The following is a 12,093-nucleotide window of genomic DNA, read 5'->3' on the forward strand; positions in this document are numbered from 1 at the left end:
TGCGGATATTCTGAGAAATGAAGCTCTAGATGGAACTAACTATGTGAACAAAGAGTTGATATGTTATTAACCTTTTATGGGTATAAGGATATTCTTTTTGCTCTCCTAAGAAACTCCAGCCTAATGAAGTTGATAAAGCTATATTTGATTTGGAGTTTACAAAGTATAATAACTGGAAATTGGCCAATGATATTTCTAAATCTTATGTGCTTGGTGGTCTCAACAAACCCTCCGAATGACTTACTTTAATACTCCCATCACTAAAGAAATCTTGGACAAGTTAGAGGCTAAATATGAGAAGAAATATGATTCTCATGTGAACAACTTGTGGAAGAAGTTTACTAGAGCTCAATGTGAGGAAGGAACTGATGTTAGGAAACATGCTAATGACATGGTGGCTATTGCTAATGAATTGATATTTCATGGACGAGTTGTTGATGAGAAAATCATTGTGTCCACAATCATTAATTCATCACCATCTTCATACAAGTATATTAAGGATTACTATACATTGGTTGAGTCTAATTGGACAGTTGAGCATCTAATTAATAAGATTGATCATTAGGAGGAAAGAAAAGCTATCACAAAGGTTGATGATGTAGCAAAGCCAAACTCATCTGCTAGTAATGTGATGTTTAAATCGAAAAATAATAAAGGCTTCAAGAAGAAAGAGAAGAAGTTTGGATATCAAAGTTATAATCAGGATTGTAATCAGCAGACATTTAATCAACAAGTTGAAGTAAAATCTCAGCAAAAAATTATGCTTTTATTGTAAGAAGTCTGGTCATATTAGGAAGAATTGCAAAGCTTGAAAAATTGCAAATAACCAGAATATTGACGGCAACAGCTTGAGTACTAATCTCAGTGAGTCATTTCTTCTTGAATGTTGTGTTTTGTATATTGAACATTTTAGTTGGTGGGCTGATTCTCGTGTAACTGTTCATGTATCAAATGATCTACAAGGGTTCAAGGAAATAAGAAGAATTGAAAGTGGTCAAAGCTTTACCTATATGAGGAATGATGACAAAGGATCTATAGATAAAGTTGCAAGAGAATAAAGTTTTTAATTTAGAAGATTGTCTTTATGCTCCTTCGATGAGGAGAAATCTTTTGTCTATTTTTTGTTTGGAAAACATAGATTTACGTTTTACTTTAGAAATGGAAAGTTTGTGATGTATAAAGATAATGTAATAATAATGAAAGGTTTTCGAAATTCAGATATGTATCAAGTCCAATTATGTGAAAATCTTATTTGTGAAGTTTCTAATTATTTTGTTATCCAGTCAAATGAATTTTATTTGTAGCATTTGCGTCTTAGGCACATTGGCAAAGAGAGTCAGGTAATTAAGAATGGCTTAGTTGATAATGTAAGTTTTGTGGAGTTTCCCACTTATAAAAGTTGTTTATATGGAAAAATGACTAAGGTTCAACTTCCTTCTATAGCTAAGAGAAGCAGTGATATTCTTGATATCATCCCTTCAGATATTTGTGGCCCTATGAATGTACAAACTAGAAATGGTGATTTATATTTTATTACATTTATAGATGATTTTTCTAAATTTGGAAGAATACATCTCTTGCATAAAGCCTTATATGTTTTTAAGGCTTTCAAAAAGGAGATTGAAAATAGAACTGGAAGAAACATTAAAAACATTCTATTCTGATCGTGGGTGTGATATAAGTCTGGATTATTTTATGACTTTTGTAGAGAAAATGGCATTGTGCATATGCTTAGTCTACCATGTACTCCGGAGCAAAATAGGATTGTAGAAAGAAGAAATAGAACATTATTAGATATGGAAAGATCCATGTTAGCACTTACAAATTTACAAACTTCTTTCTGGGGAAAAGCATTGCTTACTGCAATTCATATTCTGAATAGAGTACCTTCTAAATCTGTTGTCAAAATTTCATATGAACTTTGATATGATAAAACACCAAAGTTGAACTATATGAAGGTATGGCGTTGTGTTGCACTTGTTCTCATCCAAGATTCAGGAAGAGATAAACTTCAAGCTAAGACTAAAATGTGTCTATTAATTAGGTATCATGGGCTCTCTAAGGGGTACATGTTGTATGATCCAATAGATAAGATCATCATTGAGAGCAGACATGTGAAATTCATTGAAGATAGATTAATTGTTGTGAGTTTCTTGGAGAAAAGTCTTCTCTTGAAGAGGTTATGGAAACTTTATTTTCTATTCCTTTAAGTAATACTAAAAATCAAAATGATTCCAGGAAAAGAAAAGATCATCTTGAACCCACCAGAAGAGGGAGTAGAGAAATGAAGCCTAGTTCTATTCTTACTTCACCAGCATATAATTCATAGCATTTTCTCTGAGAAATGAAGTCTAGCCGAAAGGTGCAAGCTAATCGCTTGTAGAAAACTCTTTCTATAATAGAAAATCAATTTACGGATGACACTATGAAAATCAGTGATCATTTGGAGAATGTTAATCAAGTTTTTCACAGAGGTATGTAATTTATGAATTCCTAATTTTATTATATGAAATTTTATTGACAATGCTTACAATCACAATATCAGTTTGTCGATTTCTCCGGTGATCTACCCTAATTTCTTCTCAAATTTGCTCTCGGCGAGTCACCAGGGTCCGCGATCATCGGTTCTAGCGATATTAGTGTCTTCATGAGAGAGGAAAGCTTGCTCGAGAGCGGTGGTTCTAGAGGTTATAATGTTGAGGTCTTCATCGGCATCATCGTCCCATTTTGAGTCGTTACTAAGCCAGTATCTTTGACCTTTGTTTGCCTAATTTTGGCACGAAACTTGTCTCCCATTGCGATTGCAGCTTCACTAACATTGGTGGTTTGTTTCCTTTGGTTGCGCCTTTTGGCATACATGTGACCTACTGGCCCGCCCAACATTGGTGGTTATTGACATGGTTGTGGATTGATAAAATTCTTAGTGGAGTTCTACAAAAAAAAAATTCCCTTTGACTTTTTAGTATTGAGCAAAAGGAATTTTTTTAGAGTGCAAATTAAAGTTGTCATACAAATTTATAGATTTTGGTTTTTACCAATTATTTTATACGAATTTAAAGAAAAATGCTATGAATTATCCTAGGGTGATTTTTCAGCTTGGGTGAGAGAAATAGAAGAAGAAGATTAAGGGGTTGTTTGGATGCCTTTAGGAAACTAGAGTATTTATGACACAAAATAGAAAGTGGTTATCCACCTCACCACTTTCCATTCGAGTGTTTACATTGTTTGGTTAGGAATCTTTGTGAATCCTAAAATAATAGTATTATATTGTTTGGATAGTATAATGTAAACTAGAGTATTTATGACACAAAATGGAAAGTGGTTATCCACCTCACCATTTTTTACAAGGTTTTGACTTTTTTATTATTTTTTTGGACACATTCATTGTGTCAGCTTTCTAACAAAATCACTCCTAATTTTGGATTTTGCTTTCGGTGACACATCATCAAAAGGTGTAAGCTTTTTATATAAAAGAGAATTTAAACAAACAATGTAAAATGATGAAAGATAACATTGGGACCCATTTTTTTACATTTTCTATCATTTTACATGGTAAAAACATACAACCAAACAGCCCCTAAAGGAGGGGGACATCCTAGACATGAGATGATTTCGACAAAGGGGCTGTTTGTTTGCCTAAAAAAAGAAGGAAATCAAAGAAAAGGAAACTTATTTCTAAGAAAAATAGGTTTTGGGATTGTTTGGTTTGCTAAAAAAAGAAGGAAATAAAAAAAATGGAGATGAGATGAGATGAGCTGTCACCTTATTATAAGATGATGTGAGTGATTTTTTAAGAAAACTTATTTTGATATTGTTTGGTTGGCGGAAAAAAAAGAAAATGAATTATAAGAAACTTATTTTTTGTATTAGGTTGTTTTCTTTTGTTTGGTTATTTCTTAAAAATAAGAAAATAGATGAGATGAGATGAGTTGTCATTATATTATTGGATGATGTGACCCACACTTAAGGAAATTATTTTCCTAGCTTTTTGGGAGGAAAACAAAGAAATAAAATGTTAATGAGATGAGATGAGTTGTCACAATCTTATTGGATGATGTGAGTGATTTTTAAATATGAGATGAGATGAGTTGAGTGATGATGTGGATGAAAATAATATTTTATTAGATGTGGTGGATGTGATGAATGAGTTGTTGGATGAAAATAATATTTTATTAGATGTGGTGGATGAGTTGTTGGATAAAAATAATATTTTATTAGATGTTGTGGGTGAGTTTAAGGGATGGAAATGTGTGAAATTGTACTTTTTAAGATTTTTTTGGTTTCCATTTCTATTTTTTGGTTTTTTAGGAAATAACCAAACAGGCCCAAAGAGGTAAAAAGGAGAATAAAAAAATAAGAGAGATGTAAAGTGGTTTGAGGGGGTTAGGGCCTGTTTGTTTGCCTAAAAAAGAGGGAAATCAAAGAAAATGAAACCTATTTCTAAGAAAAATAGGTTTTGGGATTGTTTGGTTGGTTAAAAAAAGAAGGAAATCAAAGAAATGGATATGAGATGAGATGAGTTGTCACCTTATTATAGGATGATGTGAGTGATTTTTTAAGAAAACTTGTTTTGATATTGTTTGGTTGGCGGAAAAAATAAGAAAATAAATTATAAGAATCATATTTCTTGTATTAGATTGTTTTCTTTTATTTGGTTATTTCTTAAAAATAAGAAAATAGATGAGATGAGATGTATTGTCATTATATTATTGGATGATGTGACCCACACTTTAGGAAATTATTTTCCTAGCTTTTTGGGAAGAAAACAAAGAAATAAAATGTAATGAGATGAGATGAGTTGTCACAATCTTATTGGATGATGTGAGTGATTTTAAATATGAGATGAGATGAGTTGAGTGATGATGTGGATGAAAATAAAATTTTATTAGATGTGGGGATGTGATGGATGAGTTGTTGGATGAAAATAATATTTTATTAGATGTGGTGGATGAGTTGTTGGATAAAAATAATATTTTATTAGATATTGTGAGTGAATTTTAGGGATGAAAATGTGTGAAATTGGACTTTTTGAGATTTCTTGATTTTCATTTCTATTTTTTGGTTTTTTAGGAAATAACCATACAAGCCCTTAATTAATCGTTTCTTTGGGCTAGGCCGCTAGGGCGTTCTCAGCTTTTGGTTTTCTTCATGGCGGCTGTACACGTAGACTCCTAGATCCAATGGGCTAGAAACCGTTTCTCCATAAAATAACGGGTCAATTTTGGAGGCAAAATTTAGATTGAAAATATAATAAAATTTAATAAAATAATGACCCCACTGATCGAGAAAGTATTCCATAACGACAATCAGTGATATTTAATGTATATTAAATGAATGTTTACTATTAAATTCGTACATGAATTTATTTAGTATATATTTAACATCATGCTTCCAGAACCATCAGCTTTCATGTTTTTTAATTGATTAAATTATAGAAAACCCCTAAACTTTTGGGGACTGATAGTAAATCCACCTCAACCTTTTTATTAGAGGGTGTTTGGTTACATTTCAATAAATTATAGGAAATGTTTTCCATCCCAAATTTGATTTCCTTGTATTTCTTAAAAAAATTATAGAAAAAGTTTTGAGAAGTTAAAAAGTATAAATTTTCTTATTTTTGTATTGTGCTTGTTTGGTTCAAAACAAGAAAATGAGAAATAACTTTTGGGAAAATAACAACATTTCCTATAATTTATAGAAATGTAACCAAACACCACCAACTTTATAGAAAAGTAAGAACTTTGTAGAAAAGAGTTAATAAGTTTTATTATTTAAATAATGAATGCGTCAGATTTTTAAGAGATTTCCTCCCATTTTAGAAGGAAATCAATTTCCATAAAATTTGTTACTTTTGGACACTTTACAGAAAACATTTCTGTAAATTTTTTTGGAGCCAAACACAGTTTATAGAAATGTATAGAAAACTATTAATTACATAAATGTCATGCGTCAGTACTTTTGAGAAAACATTTCTCAAAAACAATGCAACCAAACACCCCCTTAGGCTAAACACACTAAATTTCTAGGAGTTATTGCACATAACACCCCCCCACACCAGTTGTTTTATTTCCTTAGATCTTACCTAAATATTATCTTTTAATCTTCGTATAAGCTGCATGAACTCTAACATGTCATTGGTAAGCATTGACAAAAAAGAAGACAAAAATTTTATTTTTAGTCCCAAAGAAATTATTTTATTAAAAAAATAGAAACTACGTGATTTTTTGGGACTTAGAGATTCTTTTCATCTTTCAACACATGTATGTCACATAGATGTTAAATTGACAGAGCTAATTTGACGATTAAATAAAAAATATTCATGTGAAATTTAGCAGAATAAAAAGGTTAGAAAAGCTATGTGCAATAACTCACAATGTTTAGAAAATTTTAATGTAATAAAAAAGAGCTAAGGGGAGTTTACTGCTACTCCCAAAAAGTTAAGGAGGATTTTCTATAATTAATCCTTTCGGCCTCCATTTCCTATTGGGTCAACTGCGAACATGTTACGTGTAATATCACCAAGTGGCAAAGCCATCTTTATATAGTTCTATTTATTGTGAAAAGACACCCTATTATTCTCCTCATTGCAAACAAACCCCATGCAGTATTGGCCCAGGTACCAATAATACAGTCTCCTAGTAAAGCTCTTTGACTCATTTAAAATTAAAGTTTTTTAGTAGTTGGATATCTATCCTCACCAATAGAACTATAAGAGGTCTACATACCTCCTCAAATATTTTTAACAGTTTTAAGAGTGGAAAATAAATAAACAAGTTAATTAAAAAAAACTCATGACTTCTACTCGTAACAAATAAAACTACAGGGAGTCTCTTTAAAACTGGAAAATATTACAGGGGGCTGTCTCCAAATTTTCCTTACGGAAACGAACCAAGCAGCCCTTCAGCCAACAAGGAAACGAAGCCCATGGTCTCTCCCTTTCCCCCCTATAAAAAGTATCGCTTTCCACATTTTTCTATACAGACCTCCAAACCCTGACCGAACCGAGAAGTTTCCAGAAAAAAAGGTGAGATCTTTTTTCCCTTAAAACCCTACGCCGACCATCGAAATCGATCAAATCGAGCCTCAAAATCTTATTTGCTGGTCAAATTTTGCAGGGGGTTTTAGAGGGAAAATGAGCAGCTCGGGTTTCTCATGGGAGTTGGCGGTTCATCCGAAGCTGCCGAAGGGGAAGACGGTGGCTGTAGTTGTTCTGGATGGATGGGGCGAGGCGGATCCCGATAGGTATAACTGTATTCATGTCGCCAAGACGCCGACCATGGATTCGCTCAGAAATGTAAGTTTGGTTTTGTTTGGTTCAATTTCTATATAAAAAAGATTTCTGTGTATTTTTATAAAATTTGTAGGAAAAATTTATAGAACTCAAAAAGAGTATCATATTTCTTGCTTCAAAATATAGAAAGTTTCTAACTTTATAGAAAATATGTTATTTTTTTTTGTTTGGTTAGATTTCTCTTTATAGAAAATAGCTTACTACCAATACCCATGAAAATTTGCGTGGAAATTGTACTAATATATTTAATATATGCATCAGATTTTTGGTTGATTTCCGTTCATTTTGAGCGAAAATTAATTTCTATAATTGAGATAATTTTTTGTACTTTATAGAAAATTTTTGTGTAATTTTTTTAACCAAACAAAGTTTACAGAAATCTCCAGAAAAAATTTATTTACAAAATTATCACTATCAGTCATTTTTTATAAAATTTTCTATAAAACCAGTCAACCAAACAGCTCCTAAGGCTAAGTTTGTGTTTGGGGGGTGATTTTATGATTTTTTTTTTATTGGCTGCGAAAGTTTTTGTCTTGTCATTAAACAATAAACTACTGTATGTTCTCAATGTTGGAAAATATGATGGCCCCCGTCCCTCTGTGCCTCTTGGCCTGATTCCATTGGTCCCTTCTCGTCCCCCTTGAACTATTAAATTTGTTTCTTGCATGTATTGCTACTAAGAGCTCTAACATGTCTGATGAGATTTGATTGATACACAAGATAACTACTTTGACGGGCGTTTCCTGTTAGTCGGATGAAAATTTGAAGCATAGAGTAAAACTTGATCTACCTTGTAAGGAGCCAGTCCTATAGCTCAATCAGGAAGATCAGGCTTATACAAAATTCATAATTCCTTTGATGCTTTAGTTATAACTGGGGTGCAAGTGAAGTGAAGCCAGAAGTAGGGAAAATGGATATTAGCTAGGAATTAGACTGTATGTAGCGTAAGATTGAAGTATGCCTCTTCATATCCTCTTACTATTGGGATAATATATACGGTTCATTGAATTTAAGATGGAGGGGGGAATGATGGGTAGATTGTGCGACAACCCGCTTCTCTGTATGTGCTTAGTTCTAAGCTAGGTTTTTGTTTGAAGCTCAGCTATTAACACTTCATATTCTTTCTGAAGGGTGCCCCTGAGAGATGGAGATTGGTAAGGGCTCATGGCACTGCGGTGGGACTTCCCACTGAGGATGACATGGGTAACAGTGAAGTAGGTCACAATGCGTTGGGTGCTGGCCGGATATATGCTCAAGGGTATGGTTTTTATATCTTTCTGTCTAGTATATTTACTGCTGCTTCTAGTTATGTCAGTTAGTTTATTATGGGATAGTTTCAGAAGTGGGCTTCTGTAGGCATTCTTACGAACTCTATCTTATGAATCCTCATTTTGTGCTTTATCTCCTACATCATTCTCCAAATTTCAAGAGTTTAGGTAATTATTTTTCTAAGTTAAATAAACGTATATTAAATAGACCAAATCACAGGAAAAAATAGAGCCTTTTACTATATACTGTGAATTTCATTTATGTCAACATTGTTAATGTTTTCTTGATGCCGCTTACTGCTTGGAGCAATTTACTTTAAATTTGTGTAAATGGACAAAATTACCCCTTTAAATGGATATAAAGTAGGTTCACTGCTCCCCAGGAAAAATCATACAGTGGCCGTTATGCAAACATAGGGACTTTAGAACATCTAATATTGATACATCTTCAAGGACACAACTTCTCTTTATCGTTGTCATTGTCATTGCTGACCCCTTTTGTCCAATTGGTTAGAACCATCTGTGATTGCCCTGTACTGAAGGAAAGGCTGTTTACATTACAGTGCTAAGCTGGTTGACCTGGCTCTTGCCTCTGGGAAGATTTATGAAGGAGAAGGCTTTAATTACATCAAGGAATGCTTTGAGCAAGGTACTCTGCATCTAATAGGTTTATTGAGTGATGGGGGTGTCCACTCTCGGCTTGACCAGTTACAGGTACTTAAATGAAATTTCCTTCTCGTCTTTGGTATACATTACTTTTTCTGCGCTAATGATCTTTTTTTTACTTGCAGCTGTTGCTGAAAGGTGCCAGTGAGCATGGTGCCAAAAGAATTCGAGTGCATATTCTTACTGATGGTCGTGATGTTTTGGATGGATCAAGTGTAGGGTTTGTAGAAACACTTGAAAATACCCTTCTGCAGTTGCGAGAGAAAGGTATTGATGCACAAATTGCTTCTGGTGGTGGGCGGATGTATGTTACCATGGACCGCTATGAGGTATTAATATTATTTCCCTTTAGTAGAACTAGTGTGCACCCCATGCAAAGCATGGTCTCCATTTTTTTATTTCCACTATAGTAATTCTGTATTTAAAATACATTTTTTGTATGTGATACAGTAACATTTTTTATATATCATTTACTGTAGCATGAATAGTGAATCTTGGGTCCTCCCATTATTATAGAGGAATAGATGTCATTTATATGTGGTCTATGATGATTCTATTAGATAGTGCTGGATGTTATGTTTTATTTCAATGGAGCTTTAGTTTATATCATGAACATACTTTTGTGTGGGTATATTATAAGTTCCTTGAAAAATTACTTGGATTTATTTATATTCTTTATTTTTAATCTATTCTTCTTAACCTTGGTGTTTAAAAAAAATGGAACTCCTTATTTGTAATCTATGAAGGTTTTGCTTCCCATGACAAGAAGTTTTACTCTTCATCTGTATCACGAGTCATGTTCTTTTGGACTACCTTTAGCTCTTTCTAAAATTCCTTTGTTTAATGCTACTAGGTGCGATGCACGTGCATTGCACATGGTCAAATATAATGGGTCTTAGTTTTTTATTAAATTTTTTTTACCATTAAGTTATATATCTAACTTAAATAGTAATAGTTTTTATAGATAAAAATATTATTGCTTGCCCAGAGAAATATTGTGGTACTTTCTAGCTCAACATCCATTTGTCTTCTCTACAATAACAGACTATCTCTGGTTCTAATGATATATTCTAATGCAACTCTCCTGTTATCTATGAGAGAAACTCTGTAATTTTGAAGGAAAAAGTTACTTCGAATGATATAATGAGAATCATGTTCTTTTGGACTATTTTTAGCTCTTTCTAAAACTCCTTGGTTTAATGCTACTAGGTGGGATGCACGTGCATTGCACATGGTCAAATATAATGGGTCTTACTTTTTTATTAAATATTTTTTACTATTAAGTTATAGGCAAAATGGTCAGATTGGTATATTTTATAGAGGCTTGGTGACATGTTGATATATTTTCTTTTAGTTTTGTCAGATTGGTATATTTTGTCGACTCCGACGCCAAATACACCTTAAATTTGGTCGGAGTTACTGTTCCGACCAGTGTTGACGTGATTTCTTGCATAAAACCCCCTCATTAAAACTCCATCATGCTCCTAACCCCCCTCCTCCTCCCCTCTCCCTCCTCTCCCTCATCCTCATCATCATCATCCTCATCCATTCTCTTCAACAAAACCTCGTCATCATGATCATCATCATGGCATCGAACATATTGTGGAGAAGATGAAAGCTGAGGAAATGTGACCTGATCTAATGATTCAATCTATGGCTTGCAAGTTTGTTCTCCCTCTATATGCTTCTCTTGACAAAGCTTCTGATGTTGAGAGGGTTTGGAAAGTGTGTGAGCCGTGAGGCTAAACCTCGTCGTGGTTGTGTAGATAAGGCTGAGGAAGTATTTGAGAAAACATTGAAGTTGGGAAATAAAGTTTCATCAAAATTCTATGATGCTCTTCTGAGGATATATGCTAAAAATAAACTTCTATTTGAGGGGGAAGATTTGGTTAAGCACATGAAAGAGAATGGATGAAGGCAAGCTGGGTTCAGAAATAGGATGAAATTACATGAGTTGTTGCTTGAAGCATACTTGAACGCAAGGATTCCAACGTATGGGTTTAGGGAAAGGATGAAGGTTGATAATATTTTCCCAAACAAGAAGCAAGCTGAACTACTAGCAGCTGTGGATGAATTTAGGAGGGAGGGAGGGGGGGTTGAAGAGGATGAGGAGGAAGAGGATGAGGGAGAGGGGGAGGTTGAAGAGGATGAGGAGGAGGGGATAGGAGCATGATGGGGTTTTAATGAGGGGGTTTTATGCAAGAAATTCTGTCAGCACTGGTCGGAACAGTAACTCCGGCCAAATTTAAGGTGTATTTGGCGTCGGAGTCAACAAAACATACCAATCTGACAAAACTAAAAGAAAATATACCAATATGTCACCAAACATTTACAAAATATATCAATCTGGCAATTTTGCCTTAAGTTATATATCTAACTTAAATAGCAATAGTGTTTATAGATAAAGATATTATTGCTTGCCCAGAGAAATATTGTGGTACTTTCTAGCTCAACATCCATTTGTCTTCTCTACAATAACAGACTATCTTTGGTTCTAATGATATAGTCTAATACGACTCCTGCTATTTATGAGAGAAACTCTGTAATTTTGAAGGAAAAAGTTACTTCTAATGATAATCATGATGCATTTCATAGTCAGTTGGGTTCACTATTGCCGAACAAATGAATTCTAAGTCTATTTGTATGTCTTTCTCCTCCGTCATTTCGGATAATAATCCTGTTCCATGTGATTGGTTTCCCACGCAAAACAAATTCCCAACTTATACCATCCTTATCTATTTATCGCAGTTAAATAGAAATTCAAGTCCATTAGGAGTGCATTCAAGTGGAACATTCATGTTGATGTCTATCCATATCCACCAATAAGAAAATGCAATTCATATGTTAAAAAGATCCAATTCATGAGAG

At 33.6% G+C, this 12,093-nt stretch overlaps 1 protein-coding gene across 1 annotated transcript in view; it reads left to right on the forward strand.

The window, feature by feature from the left end:
- LOC109819613 (2,3-bisphosphoglycerate-independent phosphoglycerate mutase-like) overlaps nt 6,918-12,093 on the forward strand; it is a 9,051-nt gene continuing 3,875 nt past the window's right edge. Inside the window, exons 1-5 of the mRNA XM_020385390.1 lie at nt 6,918-7,024; nt 7,116-7,294; nt 8,422-8,549; nt 9,123-9,273; nt 9,351-9,554. Coding sequence (XP_020240979.1) covers nt 7,133-7,294; nt 8,422-8,549; nt 9,123-9,273; nt 9,351-9,554 — 645 coding nt within the window. The 5' untranslated portion in view covers nt 6,918-7,024; nt 7,116-7,132. The remainder of the gene's footprint in view (nt 7,025-7,115; nt 7,295-8,421; nt 8,550-9,122; nt 9,274-9,350; nt 9,555-12,093) is intronic.

Source organism: Asparagus officinalis, chromosome 8 (assembly GCF_001876935.1).
Source record: "Asparagus officinalis chromosome 8, Aspof.V1, whole genome shotgun sequence".
NCBI classification, from domain to species: Eukaryota; Viridiplantae; Streptophyta; class Magnoliopsida; order Asparagales; family Asparagaceae; genus Asparagus; species Asparagus officinalis.